We start from the raw sequence: 20,478 nt of genomic DNA on the forward strand, positions 1-20,478 counted from the left end.
ACACAACAGTGGTAGGGCCTGATCACCAACAACGATGAGACAGCATATACGGAGGAGGTCAGAGACCTGGCTGTATGATGCCAGGACAACAACCTCTCCCTCAACGTGATCAAGACTAAGGAGATGATTGTGGACTACAGGAAAAGGAGGACCGAACACGCCCCCTTTCTCATCGACGGGGCTGTAGTGGAGCAGGTTGGGAGTTTCAAGTTCGTTGGTGTCCACTTCACCAACAAACTAACATTGTCCACGCACATCAAGACAGTCTTGAAGAGGGCACTACAAAACCTATTCCCCCTCAGGAGACTGAAAATATTTGGCATGGGTCCTCAGATCCTCAAAAGGTTCTACAGTTTCACCATCGAGAGCATCCTGACTGGTTGCATCACTGCCTGGTATCGCAACTGCTTGGCCTCCGACCGCAATACACTACAGAGGCTACCCTCTGTTATCTCTGCATAAGTCACTTTAATAGCTCTACCTATATGTATATATTACGTCAATTACCTCGAAAAACCGTTGCCCCTGCACATTGACTCTGTACCGGTACCGCATGTATATAGCCTTGCTTATGTTATTTTACTACTGCTCTTTAATTATTTGTTACTTTTATATATTTTTATTTTCTTAAAGCTGCATTGTTGGTTAAGGGCTTATAAGTAAGCATTTCACTGTAAGGTCTACACCTGTTTTATTCGGCGCATGTGACAAGTAAGATTTGATTTGATTTGAAGATCAGAAGGACACCTGCGGGGCTTAAAAGGGAAAACAACTATTACAAGAAGAGTGTTCAGTGTTTTCTTAGTCTCTCTTAAATCCTGTCTGATACCATCATATTATGTTTAGAACAATGCAAAAATACTAGCGCATACTGAGCATAAGGATCAGTCTTTAAAGATGTATTTAATGAGAACAAGATAAACTAACAACAACTTCAAAAGCTCCATATGAATATCTGATGTTGATCTGAACACGGTTTATCTCTTGTAATCACTAGCAAACAGCGATGGATATCTATAACTACTGTCTTCCAGCTGTCTTCTGCCTTGAAAGATAAAAAGGAATAGTGAAAAAGTAGAGATACTTAATGTCAGCTTTTTCCTAAACAAGGTAATCCATTAGCTAGTGTGTCTTTGAATCACTAAACAGGACAGGGGAAGAAAAAATACCTTAAATGTGACGGTAAAGCTTTTATTTTATACCCCCTCACAATCCCCCAGATCCCCAGCCCTGCTAATTCAATTTGAAGACTTGAAACAAGTTATCTTATAGAGGCTTTAGATAGGAGGTGGCTTTTCTTATCACAATTATATTAGACATTCATTAATTAGTATTTCCCTCAAAAAAGTGCAGACGCATTTGGAGAGAGATAGCGTAACTGTTATTCATTAGGAGGAGAGACATCATTGCCAGGAGGCCGAAGCTCTGCTCGGTGAAAGAGAAAACATGACGGAACGGAGACATGGTCATTCTCTTATACTGCTGTCTGCTTTCCTTTAAACTGTATTACTGCAGCTAGATGTATTATACACGTGCTCACACAGGAAACTTTGCCTGTAGTGTAAAGACACCTTCACAGAATCTCAAGGAGATGTAATATTCAGTTTTGAATTATTATGTTATTAGTTAGCAGTTCTTAAATACGATATTTTGTGCTATAATATGCAGGATATGGCATCCACAATCAATGATACTGGGCTGCAGCACACACAAACTGCCTGATTTTCAAATCAATGACAATAATGCCATGACAGATTCTCTGCACTCTTACGTAAACCATGTTCCTTTAGAAGAAATGAACATGTCAAAACAAAAGAACCTCATAATCATCAAGAGTGACAGGTGCAACAAAGCCTTGCGGCTGGAGATTACATGTCTTTTTGAGCAAATTAAATGCTCTTGATTGACCGCATATGTGCCCATCACCAGTTTACAGTGAGCCTCCCTCATCTGGCACTCCAAACACACTCATTCATTTGTCATTGTGTGTCAGGAGAAATGTTAAAAATGCCATGGGAGTCCTACTCTATCATTCAAATGGGGACATCTGGCCTATCTATAGTGTGTGTTTGCAGAACATGATGCTGGATATGGATGTCGATGTGGCACTGCTACACCTGGAGAGGTGCTGTAAATCAGAGGCTGTCTGTCAGGTAGGGGGAGTGGGAGGAGTGTTAGAGGCGCTCCACCATGGAGTCCAAAAAGGTGTCTCTCCTCATAATGGCAGTACCAGTGTGTGGGTAAAATCACTGTGGATGCCAAGCCAGGGAAAAAATCCCCAATTACAACCCAAGTCAAATCAAATGAAATCAAACTTTATTTGTCACATGCGCCAAATACAACAAGTGTAGACCTTACTGTGAAATGCCTACTTACAAGCCCTTAACCAACAGTGCAGTTCAAGAAAAGTTAAGAAAATATTAACCAAATAAACTAAAGTAAAAAATCATAAAAAGAAACATAATAAATTAACAATAACAAGGCTATATACAGGGGGTACTGGTACCGAGTCAGTGTGCGGGGGTACAGGTTAGTTGAGGCAATTTATACATGTAGCTAGGAGTGAAGTGACTATTCATAGACAATAAACAGCAAGTAGCAGCTGTGTACAAATCAAATGGAGGTGAGAATATTGAAATAGTAGAGATACAAAATGTGTTGTGATAATTGCGTTGTTTGCTCTAAAACCTGTTAGTTCATATGCCTTGCCACCGTGATATATAGCCCTAAGGCCGAGACAATATGAAGACACAATGGCAGAATAAATTCAACAACACACTTGTTTCATCGCAAAACTAGAGAGAAACATCTGTCCAGTGAAATCCACAAAGCATTTTGCATGTAACAAACATGACCTACAGCATGGACAATCAAGTTAATGCTTTTGACATTTTCTGACTACTTTTAGAAAAAACATGTTGACTCACCCTCAACACTAATGCCATCCTCCTTTATTTCATGTTGCCGGAACGGTCTATGACACTGTGATACAGTACACACTTTTAATTTTTGTTGTCCTGTGCTACCTGGCTAAAATGCTTGCTTGCTAGCCTAACTTCTTTTCATGGGAAACGATAAGCCAGTTAGTTAACATTAGCCTACTACATCTAGCTACATGTTGAACTTCCATCCTCTTAGGCCAGGGGCACAATGTATGAATTTATGGTTGGATCAGAATCACCATTATAATCATTGGCCAGTATGGAGAATTAAGTAAAACCACAAGTCCAAATGCCTATCTCCGTCCAATGCTAATTTAGGAAAGGGACAATTTTAGTAATTTCACGTCCGGATGAAAAGTGTGCCCAAAGTAAACTACCTGCTACTCAGGCCCAGAAGCTAGGATATGCATATTATTAGTAGATTGTGATAGAAAACACTCTGAAGATTCTAAAACTGTTTGAATGATGTCTGTGAGAATAACAGAACTTATTTGGCAGGCGAAACCCCGAGGACAAACCATCCAGGATAAAAAAAAATTGAGGTCACTCTCTTTTCAATGGGGTTTCTATGTGGATCTAGATTTCTAAGGCACTTGGTTGCAGTTCCTATCGCTTCCACTGGATGTCAACAGTCTTTAGAAATTGGTTGATGTTTTTCCTTTGAGAAATGAAGAAGTAGGGCTGTTCAGAACGAGGGTCGAGTCTAGTGTACTGTTGTGGTTGGGGAGCGCCCCCTGAAAGCTCGCTCCACTTTGTTTTTATCCGCTATTGAACGCAGTTTATCCCCTCTTAAGTTTGATCGATTATTTAAGTTAAAAAATACATAAAGTTGTATTAGGAAAGTTGTTTGAAATGTTTGGACACAGATTACAGGTAACTTATTAGATATTTTGTGGTCATGTTGCGCGAGTTGGAACCAGTGTTTTTCTGGATCAAACGCGCCAAATAAATTGACATTTTGGAGATATAACGACGGAATTAATCGAACAAAAGGACCATTTGTGATGTTTATTGGACATATTGGAGTGTCAACAGAAGAAGCTCTTCAAAGGTAAGGCATAAATTATATCGTTATTTCTGAGTTTTGTGTCGCGCCTGGCGGGATGAAATATGATTGTCTGTGTTTGTTTGATGGGGTGCTGTCCTCAGATAATCACATGGTTTGCTTTCGCCGTAAAGCCTTTTTGAAATCTGACACCATGGCTGGATTAACAAGAAGTTACGCTTTATTTTGACATATTGCATGTGTATTTTCAAGAATGTTAAATATTTACAATTCTGTAGTTTGAATTTGGCGCCCTGCACTTTCACTGGATGTTGGTCAGGTTGGACGATAGCGTCCCATCTAGCCTTAAGAGACTAGCTAGTAACCGGAGGACAACAACACGACGAGGTGCAACAATAATAAAAACATTTTGTCAATGATTTTTGGCTTGATGTGATGTAATTGTTGTGAAGCCAAATCCAAGCTAGCTTCCGTTTTTGGTGCGCCAGGACCATTCATAGTTGACCGCACTTAGTTTAGCTCAATGCTGATTGGCTTCCCTTGCATTCAATGCTACAGGCAGCAAGACTATCATACTCTTTTTGACCAGACAGCATCAGATAGATGAGCTACATGTACGGAGACAGAGAGGTGCTGTTTCACTCGCTAGGATGCTTTCTCCGGTAGGAGATACATTCAGCCTCTTGCGAAGTGAAGGGAAATTATGAAACAGAGAAACAAAAGATAAATTACTATACAATATGTTTTTAAATGTTTTTATTGGTCAATTTTTTTGTGATACCTGTCTTCCCTTGGCACCCATAAATACACGTATGCATACAATTCCAACACAATCCGCCACTTTAGGAAGACCTGCCATTATGGTGCTGGTGAGTGGTTCTGTCCATCTCTTTTATGTTATGTATTTTTCAATATTCTGTTGACATTGTTTTTTGTTGTTGTCTCTGGGCTGCTAAGAGAGTAGGTTAGTTCAACAGAATCAGATAACATGCTGTGATGTTATGTGTCCATATACTGTTATGCAGGGTCAGACACAGTTCTCACCACGCCACCTACAGAAAGAGAGCGATAGACAGAGCGATGGCTCCACTCTGCTTTGGGTTGTTGTTGGTTTTTCATAGATCAACAACATTAGTCATTGAGCAGCTGTCCCAGAGGCCCAATAGAACATAATGAGGATCAATGGGACAGCGCACAGAGGCCTGGATACGATCTAAGATTTCACAGTGGTTTCATCAGCTACAAGACGCAAGCCCTTTGTTTGTGAAGTTGTTGACCTGTGCATTCCTAGAGGGAGAGTAGGGGATTGGACAAGAAGCTAATGAAGGCCAAAACATTGTAGTCTCTTTGTAAATCACGTTCTCCAGCAACAGCACATTAGTGTCCCCGAGGGCAATAAACTGTTATTGGCTTAATTAGACTATAATCACAGTTAGTTTTGATACAAAAAGATATGACTGCACTGTATGTTCCCATGCCACACTAAGTAACCATGCGAGGCTAGGAAATCCCTCGACAACTAAAATATAGAAATTACATTGAAATGAATAATATCCTGTCATTTTGAATGTGCCATACTGTACTATGAATATAACCATAGAACCAGCATGTTTTCCCTTTGAAAGTGTTTTTTTTCATCAGTCTTCAGAACTAGCATGTTATCCAACCTGCTAAAGAAATACAGGTCCGTAGAAGTTATATGTTCTATGTGTGCAGGTCTTCCAATAGCACAGTTCCAATATGGAAGTTTATAGATTGTTCAAGCACAATCCTCTTCGACGCTCAGTCCCAATCCTTTTTTATGGTTCTCTCTTTCACTCCTTAGTGTTACAGTGTGGTGTCTGTCTGAGGTATGCATTGGCTCGGGCCTGCACTGTCGATGACGCAGTTATGAGAGGTGTGTGCACCTTTACATCCTACCTCTATGAGCTGCTCTGAATATGCTGAGGCAGAGGCAGATTAAGAAGAAGTACAGGCTAATGATCCAGCCAGTCTACTGAGCCAAGTCACAGTCGGAATATTGATTTTCTCAGGATTTGCTCTGATTTACATTCACAGTCCTATGGTGGACGGTTGATTTTAAGCTTATTCAACAGAACTAAAATGCCAAACCATAATCCAAATATTCAGAGTATACAGTGATCGGATTCTAATATTTAACTCTGCATTATAAACTGGGTGGTTCGAGCCCTGAATATTGATTGGCTGACAGCTGTGGTATATCCGACTGTATACCACAGGTATGACAAAACATTCATCTTTACTGCTCTAATTACATTGGAAACTAGTTTATAAGAGCAATAAGGCACCTCGGGGGTTTGTGTTATATGGCCAATATACCATGGCTAACGGCTGTATACAGGCACTCCGCGTTGCGTCGTGCAAGGAATCAAATCAAATCAGATTTTATTTGTCACATATGCCGAATATAACATCTGTAGCCCTTACCGTGAAATGCTTACTTACAAGCCCTTAACCAACAGTGCAGTTCAAGAAATAGAGTTAAGAAAATATTTACTAAATAAACTAAAGTACATAAAAAAAGGAACACAATACAATTACATAACAATAACAAGGCTATATACAGGGGGTACCGGTACCGAGTCAATGTGCCGGGGTACAGGTTAGTCAAGGTGGTTTGGGGTAAAGGGACTATGCATAGATAATTAACAGTGAGTAGCTGTTTTGCTTCATTTGAGGATGGCATGCATGGGATGGACATAGAAGTATTCCTGTCTTCAAAGTCAGCTACAGTTGACTCCATGTCTGATGAATGCAAACTGGGTGTAATTACAATGCAGTTCACTAGAGTAGCAGGAATTAGAGGCCTAACATTTGAAATGATTTCCCCTCCGGACACGATATGCATTAAATATACAGACCGAACCGACCCGAGGTCATCTAGACGTGTTCCGTATAGACCTGGTCGAATCCAGATCCGATCTGAGTCAATTATTTTACTACTTTATTAACCAGAACTGATAAAGTGCGAGGGAGAGGAGGGAGGGACGTAATCTCGTACAGGTGGATCCGTGAAGATCTCTTGTAGAAATTTCCAGGAGAACAAAATCACACAGTTATAACATCAAGTGTTACATCAGCTGTTACAGAGTTATGAACCAGCGTAGTGAACCAGAGTTGTGAACCAGAGTTCTGAACCAGGGTTGTGAACCAGGGTTATGAACCTATCACGTTTGAGGGAAGACCCGGATGCAGACAGTGTCGAAGTAACAAACGTGTATTACTAGAACAGGGGCAGGCAAAACGACAAGTCAAGGGCAGGCAGAGGTCAGTAATCCAGATCAGAGTCAAAAGGTACAGAACGGCAGGCAGTCTCAGGGTCAGGGCAGGCAGAGGTAAATAATCCAGGACGGTGTGACGAGGTATAGAATGGCAGACAAGGCTCAGGGTCAGGGCAGGCAGAATGGTCAAAACCGGGAAAACTAGAAAACAGGAAGTATAGAAAAAAACAGGAGCAAGGGGAAAAACGCTGGTAGGCTTGATAGACAAAACGTACTGGAAACAGACAAACAGAGAACACAGATATAAATACACTGGGGATAATTGGGAAGATAGACGACACCTGGAGGGGGGTGGAGACAAGCACAGATCAGGGTGTGACAGAAGCAGAGTTATGAACCGGGGTTATAAGCCAGGGTTAAAAGCCAAGGTTATGAACCAGGGTTATGAACCAGGGTTTGAACCAGAGTTATGAACCAGTCAAATACAATAAAGTGATAACAGAAGTCAAATGATCATCAGTACTCAGTGACTTCACACAGTAGTAATCACATTGGATAATTCTAGACTTACAGATGTAAACTACTCAACCAAGCATTGTACTAGCATGGTGTTAATATGGTGCTAAAATTCAGTGGCTTCAGAAAGTCTTCATACTTATTCCACATTTTGTTGTGTTACAGCCTGAATTCAAAATGGATTAAATATATGTATTTTCTCACCCACCCAATACCACATAATGACACGGTGAAAACACGTTTTTAGAAATCTTTGCAAATTTATTGATAATGAAATACAGAAATATCGAATTTACGTACAGTGGGGAGAACAAGTATTTGATACACTGCCGATTTTGCAGGTTGTCCTACTTACAAAGCATGTAGAGGTCTGTAATTTTTTATCATAGTACACTTCAACCGTGAGAGACGGAATCTAAAACAAAATCCAGAAAATCACATTGTATGATTTTTAAGTAATTAACTACAGAGATCATGTCACGCCCTGGCCTTAGTTATCTTTGTTTTCTTTATTATTTTAGTTAGGTCAGGGTGTGACATGGGGGATGTATGTGTTTTGTATTGTCTAGGGGTTTTGTATGTTCTTGGGGCAGTGTCTAGTCTAGGTGTATGTATGTCTATGGTTGCCTAAATTGGTTCTCAATTAGAGACAGCTGTCTATCGTTGTCTCTGATTGGGAACCATATTTAGGCAGCCATATTCATTAGGTAGTTCGTGGGTGATTGTCTATGTCTATGTTGCATGTTAGCACATTGTTTATATAGCTTCACGTTCGTCGGTTTGTTGTTTTGTTAGTTTGTAAAGTGTTATTCGTTTCGTGTCATTAAACGAGAAGAATGTATTCTAACCACGCTGCGCTTTGGTCCTCCTCTCTTCCACCATACGACGATCGTGACAGATCATACGTTTCCTGTAGTTCTTGACCAGATTTGCACACACTGCAGCAGGGATTTTGGCCCACTCCTCCATACAGACCTTCTCCTGATCCTCCAGATAATATTTGCACATTATTCTTATAAAAAATCTTCAAGCTCAGTCAAATTGGTTGTTGATCATTGCTAGATCTTGCCATAGATTTTCAAGACGATTTTAAGTCAAAACTGCAACTATGTAACGAACGTCGTCGGGAGAAGAGGACCAAGGTGCAGCGTGGTAAGTATTCATAGTACTTTTAATAAATACGAACACTTGAACAAAAACAACAAAACGACAAACGAACAGTTCTGCAAGGTGCAATACACAAAACAGAAAACAACTACCCACAAACACAGGTGGGAACAGGCTACCTAAGTATGGTTATCAATCAGAGACAACGATTGACAGCTGCCTCTGATTGGGAACCATACCAGGCCAAACACCTAGAAATACAAAACATAGAACAAAACATAGAATGCCCACCCCAACTCACGCCCTGACCAAACCAAAATAGAGACATAAACAAGGAACTAAGGTCAGGGCGTGACAAACTAGGCCTCTCAGGAACATTCAATGTTTTCTTGGTAAGCAACTGTTGTGTATTTTTGACCTTGTGTTTTAAGTCATTGTCCTGCTGAAATGAGAATTTGTCTCCGAGTGTCTGCTGGAAAGCAAACTGAACTCTGTTTTCCTTCAGGATTTTGCCTGTGCTTAGCTCTATTCCATTTCTTTTTATCAACAGAAAAAAACTCCCTAGTCCTTGCTGATGACAAGCAAACCCATAACATGATGCAGCCACCACCATGCCTGAACATATGTGGGTGGTAGTCATGTGTTGTGTTGTATTTGTCCTGTTTTGCAGCTTTATTTTAGTGCCTTATTGCAAACAGGATGCATGTTCTGGAATATTTTTTATTCTGTTCAGGCAACCTTCTTTTCACCCTGTCTTTAGTTTAGTATTGTGGAGTAACTACAAAGTTGTTGATCCATCCTCAGTTTTCTCCTATCACAGTCATTAAACTCTGTAACTGTTTTAAAGTCACCATTCGCCTCATGGTGAAATCCCTGAGCGGTTTCCTTCCTCTCCGGCAACTGAGTTAGAAAGGAAGCCTGTATCTTTGTAGTGACTGGGTGTATTGAAACACCATCCAAAGTGTAATTAATAACTTCACCATGCTCAAAGGGATAGTCAATGTCTGTGAGAGACTCTACCACCGCTGGCCTCTGCTCCTTCAACCCTGCATCCACCATCCCCTATGAGAGAGAGAGAGAGACAATAACAACACAGATCCACTAGCAGCGGGTCACGTCTGGGGAAGGTACACTATGTTGATGAAACAACAGCAGGGATTTTATTTTCTGGGTTAGATAGCTGGCTAGAGAGAAAGGTCTGGTCAAACCGAGCAGATTTGTATTATAATGGTGATCTCTTAGTCAAATCCAATATTTACAGGTTAACACACTATTGGGATCACTATCACTATCACTATTGTTTGTTTTGGGTTGGGTCATACAGTATCATGCTGTGGATTCACCTTGGTCTAAACCATTTTATATCATCCCAACCTTTAACTACTTTCCCCTGATCAGGTCAGGTGATCAGTATTTCTAACAATGTAGACATTACAATTCCTACAAGCCTGTCCTTCCCCTTTAATGTTCTCAATAAGCTAGCCTAATTAACGCAGCTCTGCTTAGCAAACACTTCAAGTGGAGTGAGTTAGACTGCTGATCAGCAAGGCCCTCCCCCGTGATTCACAATGTTCAGCCATGGACAAATATTTCATGAGGTTGTTTCCTTTGTATAGAGCAGCATGTATGGAGTCAAAATAGACTGGTGTTTTGAAATTGCCATGAGGTCCATGTTAAAACTAGCACTGCAAAAAATGCAATAAAAGTGTCTTGGTCTGATGCACTGTGGTGGTCGGGAGTAGGGTGGGGTCTTATGAAGAAAGGATTTTGATTTAATAAACAGTGTTATTGACTAGCCTTTGTGCTCTGCCCTCCTACCAACAGATTACCTTAAGTAATAATTTACTTGTCTAATGTGCATTGTAACTAATCATAGTGATACGCCACATACATGGTTTATATGCTCTAGTAAATGTGCTTCTTATACAGTAACATTGGTGAAGAGCAAGGCTTTGACATGGATTCTATGATGTCAGTTCTTACACAGTAACATTGGTGAAGAGCAAGGCTTTGACATGGATTCTATGATGTCAGTTCTTACACAGTAACATTGGTGAAGAGCAAGGCTTTGTCATGGATTCTATGATGTCAGTTCTTACACAGTAACATTGGTGAAGAGTAAGGCTTTGTCATGGATTCTATGATGTCAGTTCTTACACAGTAACATTGGTGAAGAGCAAGGCTTTGACATGGATTCTATGATGTCAGTTCTTACACAGTAACATTGGTGAAGAGCAAGGCTTTGTCATGGATTCTATGATGTCAGTTCTTACACAGTAACATTGGTGAAGAGCAAGGCTTTGTCATGGATTCTATGATGTCAGTTCTTACACAGTAACATTGGTGAAGAGCAAGGCTTTGTCATGGATTCTATGATGTCAGTTTTGTCCTTCACAAACCTTGTCCATCTCTTTATGAATGACATACGTCAAGGACAAACTGACAGAAGTATTTAAACCTCAGTAGTCAACAAGGCTTGACGTGAACATTAACATCTACAGTAAACCACCAGGGATGAACATTAACATCTACAGTAAACCACCAGGGATGAACATTAACATCTATAGCAAACCGCCAGGGATGAACATTAACATCTACAGTAAACCACCAGGGATGAACATTAACATCTACAGTAAACCACCAGGGATGAACATTAACATCTACAGTAAACCACCAGGGATGAACATTAACATCTACAGTAAACCACCAGGGATGAACATTAACATCTACAGTAAACCACCAGGGATGAACATTAACATCTACAGTAAACCACCAGGGATGAACATTAACATCTATAGCAAACCACCAGGGATGAACATTAACATCTATAGTAAACCACCAGGGATGAACATGTAGAATAGAGGCCTTCACGAGTCCAAAATGTTGGACCCGTTCCGAGATGGACCTGGGACTTTCCCATCCGGACCCGATATGCATAATTTGTTATTATTATATATATATTTTTTTTTACCAACCTGAGGACAACTAGACCCATTCCATATCCGCTCCACATCCCATCCGAGTGAGAGAAGCAGCAGAAAAGTACATTTTTAAGCTACTTTATTAAATGGACCGGATAAAGTGTGGGGGAAAGGAGGTAGAGAGAGGTGACACCCAATCAGGGGCTGTGCTGTATGTGTAGGCTACTGTAAGAGGAGGTAGAGAGAGGTGACACTCTAGCATGGGTCGTGCTGTGTGTTTAGGCTACTGTAAGTGAAGGTAGAGAGAGGTGACACTAGCAGGGGTCGTGCTGTGTGTTTAGGCTACTGTAAGTGAAGGTAGAGAGGTGACACTCTAGCAGGGGTCATGCTGTGTGTTTAGGCTACTGTAAGAGGAGGTAGAGAGAGGTGACACTAGCAGGGGTCGTGCTGTGTGTTTAGGCTACTGTAAGTGAAGGTAGAGAGGTGACACTCTAGCAGGGGTCATGCTGTGTGTTTAGGCTACTGTAAGAGGAGGTAGAGAGAAGTGACGCTCTAGCAGGGGTCGTGATGTGTGTTTAGGCTACTGTAAGAGGAGGTAGAGAGAAGTGACGCTCTAGCAGGGGTCGTGATGTGTGTTTAGGCTACTGTAAGAGGAGGTAGAGAGAAGTGACGCTCTAGCATGGGTCGTGCTGTGTGTTTAGGCTACTGTAAGAGGAGGTAGAGAGAGGTGACACTCTAGCAGGGGTCGTGCTGTGTGTTTAGGCTACTGTAAGAGGAGGTAGAGAGAGGTGACACTCTAGCATGGGTCGTGCTGTGTGTTTAGGCTACTGTAAGTGAAGGTAGAGAGAGGTGACACTAGCAGGGGTCGTGCTGTGTGTTTAGGCTACTGTAAGTGAAGGTAGAGAGAGGTGACACTAGCAGGGGTCGTGCTGTGTGTTTAGGCTACTGTAAGTGAAGGTAGAGAGAGGTGACGCTCTAGCAGGGGTCGTGCTGTGTGTTTAGGCTACTGTAAGTGAAGGTAGAGAGAGATGACGCTCTAGCAGGGGTCATGCTGTGTGTTTAAGCTACTGTAAGTGAAGGTAGAGAGAGGTGACACTCTAGCAGGGGTCGTGCTGTGTGTTTAGGCTACTGTAAGAGGAGGTAGAGAGAGGTGACGCTCTAGCAGGGGTCGTGCTGTGTGTTTAGGCTACTGTAAGAGGAGGTAGAGAGAGGTGACACTAGCAGGGGTCGTGCTGTGTGTTTAGGCTACTGTAAGAGGAGGTAGAGAGAGATGACGCTCTAGCAGGGGTCGTGCTGTGTGTTTAGGCTACTGTAAGTGAAGGTAGAGAGAGGTGACGCTCTAGCAGGGGTCATGCTGTGTGTTTAGGCTACTGTAAGTGAAGGTAGAGAGAGGTGACTCTCTAGCAGGGGTCATGCTGTGTGTTTAGGCTACTGTAAGTGAAGGTAGAGAGAGGTGACACTCTAGCAGGGGTCGTACTGTGTGTTTAGGCTACTGTAAGAGGAGGTAGAGAGAGTTGACGCTCTAGCAGGGGTCGTGCTGTGTGTTTAGGCTACTGTAAGTGAAGGTAGAGAGAGGTGACACTCTAGCAGGGGTCGTGCTGTGTGTTTAGGCTACTGTAAGTGAAGGTAGAGAGAGGTGACGCTCTAGCAGGGGTCATGCTGTGTGTTTAGGCTACTGTAAGTGAAGGTAGAGAGAGGTGACGCTCTAGCAGGGGTCGTGCTGTGTGTTTAGGCTACTGTAAGTGAAGGTAGAGAGAGGTGACACTCTAGCAGGGGTCGTGCTGTGTGTTTAGGCTACTGTAAGAGGAGGTAGAGAGAGGTGACACTCTAGCAGGGGTCGTGCTGTGTGTTTAGGCTACTGTAAGAGGAGGTAGAGAGAGGTGACACTCTAGCAGGGGCCGTGCTGTGTGTTTAGGCTACTGTAAGAGGAGGTAGAGAGAGGTGACGCTCTAGCAGGGGTCGTGCTGTGTGTGTGTGTAGGCTACTGGGAAAGTGAGGGGGTGACAAGGGGAACAGGGAGGAGTGAGGGAGAGACGAGAGATGGCAACCAACCAAGCCGACTCACGCTGTAGTAGACTAACATCCAATATGTTTATATTGTTCCTATATTGACTGCAGCAAACCAGGAGAGGCTAGTTAACTAGCTAGCTAGCTAGGCTAATTGAGGCTGCATGCAGAATATTAAGTAGCAGCCTACCTTGTTGACTCTTGGTCGTTGTAGCCTGCCCTTCTCCTTTATCTTTTAATTCCATCTTCCATTGATTAGATATCTCCTAACTTTTGCCCCACACTGAGGCTCTATGACCGTAGCCTATTGCCGCTGTGATGACTTATGATTGGCCAACAACAACAACAACAATTGATAAATGCCACTCTCGCGAATAGCAAAGAGCAGACGCATACATTATACAATTTCTTTCGCTCTCTACTGCATCAGTTGCGTTCGGATCTGTATTGGTCCTTACGAACAAGTCAGTTAAAATGACCTGAGACCTGTCACAATAATATCAGATCCGACCCAGACCCGTGACAATATTTAGAATTCTGGATCTGGATCCGCCCGTGTCCCGGATCAGGTCTGGGGTATTCGGGTACAGGTGGATCCGTGAAGACCTCTAGGAATGTGGTAATAACTGCCTTTGGGCAGGGAATACAGCCAGCAGATTCCGGATGGTGGTTACATTAACCCTAACCCCATCCTTACCCTTAAAATAATTTTGAGCCATATGTCTAACTCAATGTCCTTGACGTTACTTTACAGATGTACATCCAGACCACCACGCTGACCATCTCCGTGAGTCTGAGTGCCTCTGTCTCTCTGGGGATGCTCTACTTGCCCAAGGTCTATGTGATCCTCAGGCACCCGGAGCAGAACGTGCCCAAACGCACGCGCAGCCTTAAGGCCATGGTCACTGCCACCACCATGTCCAACAAGTTCAACCCCAAAGCCAGCCTACGTCCCAATGGAGAGGCCAAGACTGAGCTGTCTGAGAGCCTGGAAACACAAGGTGAGTTAAAAGGTGAAGACTTGCAGTATGTATGCTATATACTGTACATGCTAGAATTAGCTGAGTGGATCCTTGTGTTTGTGTTTAATGTTTCTAAGATTAATTTTGTCCTTCAGGCGCTGTAAATCACATAAATAAATTGGTCTAAGAGGTAGAAGGTAGAAAGCACAGTATCCAATTCATTATTTACAAGCCACCTCGCGCCGTTGTTATTTTACACTTCGATGGATTTAGGAAATTGGCTGCCATTTTTTCATTTTAAGTCTATTTGTGAGTTGGGGGAGATCTTAAAACATTCCCCGATATGCTCAAATTCTCCACTGTGTGTGTAGGTCACAAAGGAGGGCATCAGTACTATTACACCAGCTACCTTATTATAATGGACCTATTGTGTTTTATTTAATGTATTAGATCCATTTAAATTCTTGTTATACACCGTCTACAACAACCATGTTTTCTTTTCTCATTTCAATGCACTGAGTTGATTCTCACAGATAAACACTTGTGCTCAATATGGTGATCCGGAATCTAAGTTTCCTTTTTTCACTGTTTGGCTCAGATTTGTGGCACTGTTCAAAGTGTTCAAAGCCAAGTGTAATTAATTGAGATGCAAATGACTTTCCTTTCTGAACCAGCTGAAATTCTCGCTGTCTAAGTCCATCTCACTCTAATTTCATTAGCAATCAAAATGCTAGGTGGTTTCTGGGACAGACTCAGGCTTTATACATCTGTGGTAAATAATGACTTCAACCATTGACTCAGCAGAAATTACTCAGGTGATGGCCAAAACAGTCACACACCTGACCGGCTTGCCTCCCAGAGACAAAAAAGAGAGGTCTGAGTCGGTCTGTCAACAGAGATAGAATACCTATTTGTGGACAAATCTTAATGACGCACGCATATCAATGTGATTCACTGTTCCCTGAGAGCTACAGTATTTTGGGGATTATTTAGCCCCTGCTGTATTTCTTCCACCAATAACAAAACTACAGTGATGTCCCCCAAAAAATACATCGTGGACAATATACTTGTGTTTCTATAGAATGCAACATTGTAAATATTTGATAGAAAAATGTCTATAAGGATGCTGCGCATGGACATGCGTTACAGAACATCGACATATAGGCCTATATCCTAAAATTCATGTATTTGGTTTAACAACAACAGCTACATTAAGCCACACAGTAACACAATAAATGAGAAGAGTAAAGACAGAGATTCAATAACCAGCATCCGATCGTCGCCCATGTTAGGGTTTGGCCGGGGTAGGCCGTAAATAAGATTTTTTTATTAACTGACTTGCCTAGTTAAATAAAGGTAAAAAACAAAACAATGCACAGGTATTTAAATAAGCACCATTTGTCATTGTCAGGGTCATTGCCAGTGTGGACACATAGCATGATGTAATTGAAAAATTCCTGTCTCCCTGACCAGCCGACATTAGTAGCAGGGACGGTAGGATTTATCCGCTCCAGGTCAGCGGATCAGCCAACAAGGTCTGGGGAAACAACTGGATGGTTGAAGCCTTATTACCCAGTAGACAGACAGGGGATAGGAGGTGGAGGTCTGGGGAAACAACTGGATGGTTGAAGCCTTATTACCCAGTAGACAGACAGGGGATAGGAGGTGGAGGTCTGGGGAGACAACTGGATGGTCGAAGCCTTATTACCCAGTAGACAGACAGGGGATAGGAGGTGGAGGTCTGGGGAGACAACTGGATGGTCGAAGCCTTATTACCCAGTAGACAGACAGGGTATAGGAGGTGGAGGTCTGGGGAGACAACTGGATGGTTGAAGCCTTATTACCCAGTAGACAGACAGGGGATAGGAGGTGGAGGTCTGGGGAAACAACTGGATGGTTGAAGCCTTATTACCCAGTAGACAGACAGGGGATAGGAGGTGAACACTACTTATTTTGCCCAGTGTATACAGTACTGTAGTAACTGTGACGTACCGCTGGCCTTGTCTGTGTTGTTCGCTTCTTCTTCTCTTTCAGCTTTCGCCACAAAGCAGACATACATCAGCTACAGCAACCATGTCATCTAGGAGAGGAAGGCCTTCGTCGTTGTTCTGGATGGTCACCTCGTGGCGGGTGAAAATGTTCTTATGCAGTGGAATGAAATGGGAAATAGAGGAAGAAAATGGACATGGGACATATTGTGAGGATCACTAAAGGATTTCCCAGGGAATAGTCATAATAAAGGAAAGAGAGAAGACCACACAGAGATGCAGAGAGGGACCCTCAAGGGCCCAACAGAACAGATACAGTATAATGGTGATGTTCCATCTTGTCGGCCATGACAGACAAGGCCAACACTTCCCCCCTGGCAGAGACCGGAGAGGACATGATGCGGGATGAGGCTTCTCCTCCCTTCTCGTTGTTTGCATTGCACCTTTATTCTCTCTCTCTCTCTCTCTTTTTTCTTTCTTATCTTATCTTGAGCCGACCGGACTGACATGCAATCCAATTGAAAGAATCTGTTCAGGTGTGTGTGATGCAAGGTTGTAGTCTGCCAGTATTCTCATCAGTAAGGGACATTGCTCTCAATGCTTCAGGAAGTTGCAGAGCCACCAGGATGAGAGTAATCAGTCTTTTATTTCAAGGAGGATTTTAAGTTATGTAATTGTTTTATGTTGTTGTTTTTTTAAAGGTATTCCAGTTTAAAAAGAAAAGACTGGATGAAAGAAACAATTCCAACAATGCAGGATAATTGTACGCCATCATATTTTGGTTGTTTTTGCCTTTCCTGTCTTCATTGAGTTGACCCAAAAAATTATAATGATGTTGACAAAAAAAGACTATGGTCATTACTGATTTTGAGCATGCCAGTTTGAACATCCTGTGTTGTGTTGTAAAAAAAATATTTGGAATGCGTTCAAACTCTGTTGCAGTGTCGTTTCTATTATATGTAAATTCCAAACTGGTGAAGGTCTAGTGAGTGATCTTTGTTTCCTTGTGTGAGGTGAGGCCCTGATCTGTGTTACCAGCTAACCAAAGGCTGCCACTGTCCTCGGCCCACTTTGCTCATACTTTAATACTGTAACTCCAGACTAAAACAAAGAGTCTCTCAGTAAAAATAGAGAGGTGTCATGGTGGACTGAACACAGAGGTGCAGAATGCCTCAAGATAAACACGTAATATTCAATATCTGTAAGTTTGATTAAATATTAGCACTTCACTCCACATACTGTTCTCATGGACAATAACCTTCAATCTGGATAACAACACAAAACAAATTATAAGGCTAGAGAAATGTATTGACCAATATCACCAATACAATCAACACCAAAACATGTCGGAGAGTAAGCATGGAATACCAATCCCCAAAAGAATATGAGACTCCTTGACGGACACAGACGATTTATGCTTTTCAGCACCGGGAATGGTAAGTGTAGAAACCGACTTGCTAAAGTCGATAAATGATAAACTGGGTATACTAGAACTAGTCAGTAAAGATATAAAGGAGTTGAAGACGAGCCTCGAGATGAGTGACGAAAAAGCTGCGACAACGGAGAAAGACACAAACAAGCTAAAATGTACAGTCAATACAATTGAAACGGACGTTAAAGAAGTTAAAAAGGAGAACATGTTTCTGAGACAAGCCTTACTTGAAATACAGACTAGATCTATGAGAGCAAATCTGGTACTTACTGGTATCAAAGAAAAAGAGGGTGAAGATCCTGAAAGTGTGGTGAAATAATTATTTATTGAAGAGCTACAGATCCCAGGCGATACTGTTAACAAAATCAAACTCTAACGTGTATACCGTTTAGGACAGAGAGGAAAGAGATATAAGCACCCAATCATTGCCAAATTTGCATTCTTCCAAAATATAATAAATGTTAAAAGCCTAGGTGGAAGACTCACTGGCACGAAAATAGGCATGAATGATCAGTTCCCGAAGGAAATTGCAGAACGGCGTAGTTTATCTCGTCATCGATAAACTGTATATTGATAACCAATTATTCCGAGACACCAAGACCACTCCATGGCTATTCTAAATATTACAAAGTTCCCATAGAGGAGTACAATAACGGAACACCCAATGCTATCCATGGTAGGGATTGTAATACATTTATTTGGGAAACTAGTCTCTCGGGCTGCAAGAGGCCCTATAGTGAGATACCATCGATGACCCCCATCCATTTCCAGCAGCTATCCTCCCGGTCAAACAAAGGTACAGCTAAGTTGTACACATCCAAATCCATTAAATGGGGAGTAAAGTATCCCCAGGGGAGTATGCCACACAGTAGTCATCCACCCAAGATGATATCCATAATGGATAAAACAGTGTTTGAGACTAAATCATAAAAAACTAAATTATCTCTGAGGACTGTGTCCTGTTTTGTAAAATGCTTCAGCGATATACTAGTATACTATATGACCTCAAGCTGCAGAAAGGAATCTACTCAAAACAAAATGCCAAAGGATCCAGTAGTCCTTTCAGGCGCCATCACTTCTCTGAATAAATACATCAGAAGTGGCTGTAAAACTGAACAGTTCTTTAGTTTTTTTATTTTATATTGTGAGGTCATTTGTGATGTGAACTCAACGCTGCTTTTCCATTAACCTCTGTATTACTAAAATAATAAAATAATGTGAGTGCTGACCAAATGAAATGGCAAATAATTGTACGTTATTAAATAGATTGATGATGTCCGCTTTTATGTCTTGACAAATCTAAAAAGGGAAAAATGTGAACAAAAAAGAAACAGTGCCTGGCTATCTGACTACGTATTTGTAAAACCTATTGAAAAGTAATGAAGTGTGTGGAGCATGTCCAGTTTAAAAAAAAAATACAAAATCACATTTCTAATAAAATTTAAATTACAAGCTTCTCTTCTTTCTTTCAAAATTGTTCTCTCTTACAGTATTGCATTTTTATGACCTAAAGTGTCAGTAGGTCAGAACGGGGAAACAGTAAATAAATAATTGAGTGTAAAGCGTCAGTAGGTCAGAATGGGGAATCAATAAAGAAATAATTGAGTGTAAAGCGTCAGTAGGTCAGAATGGGGAATCAATAAAGAAATACTTCTGTTAAGCGTCAGTAGGTCAGAATGGGGAAACCGTAAAGTAATAATTGAGTGTAATGTGCAACATTTACACGTTCTGTATGAGAGGAGGCCTCGCTCCACTGGTCTGGCTTGTCAGAAAGAGAGGAAGGGAGAGGGAGAGAGAGGGACATAGAGAGAGATGGAGGGAAGGAAAGAGCGAGGGAAGAAGAGCCAACAGGACTGACCTGACTGTCTCGGGGAGGGCAGCAGAGGGCAGAAGCGATGTCATTTGTTTAGAAGCAGGAAGTTCAGGAAGTTTCAGGCTAGAACATTAACTGGTAAAATAACTTCACTATTTGGTAAGAACCAAACTAACAACGTGGTATAACAGCTAATTACCATTTTAGAAATAATCTATAAACGAATCAATTTGATGAACTTGTTAACTCCATTCTAAGTCATTTTAAGTAAATGTTAATGTAAAGTGTTACCGAAAAAGGATTTGTTGACAATGTTATCTATCACAAAAACAGTTGAATTAGAGGGACAACAAATCCTGTGAGTTTCTCATTACTTGTGAGAGACGTTGTTGACCCCTTAATCCTTTGATACAACTTCCACACCTCCTGTGATGATGCATGGTACATGTCTGTGTGAGTAAATGTGTGAGTGTGAGTGTGAGTGTGAGTGTGAGTGTGAGTGTGAGTGTGAGTGTGTGTGTGTGTGTGTGTGTGTGTGTGTG

The 20,478-nt window shown here is 41.7% G+C and overlaps 1 protein-coding gene across 2 annotated transcripts in view; it reads left to right on the forward strand.

Annotated features, from left to right (window-relative positions):
• The window catches only part of LOC139542599 (metabotropic glutamate receptor 4-like), a 277,141-nt gene extending 257,566 nt beyond the window's left edge, over window positions 1-19,575 (forward strand). Inside the window, exons 10-11 of one of the 2 annotated variants that reach the window (XM_071348230.1) lie at window positions 14,496-14,754; window positions 16,738-19,575. In XM_071348230.1, coding sequence (XP_071204331.1) covers window positions 14,496-14,754; window positions 16,738-16,787 — 309 coding nt within the window. In that variant the 3' untranslated portion in view covers window positions 16,788-19,575. The remainder of the gene's footprint in view (window positions 1-14,495; window positions 14,755-16,737) is intronic. The other variant, XM_071348238.1, reaches the window with a different exon arrangement.
• Window positions 19,576-20,478: the final 903 nt, after the last annotated feature.

The sequence above is a fragment of the Salvelinus alpinus genome, chromosome 2 (assembly GCF_045679555.1).
Source record: "Salvelinus alpinus chromosome 2, SLU_Salpinus.1, whole genome shotgun sequence".
Lineage (NCBI taxonomy): Eukaryota > Metazoa > Chordata > Actinopteri > Salmoniformes > Salmonidae > Salvelinus > Salvelinus alpinus.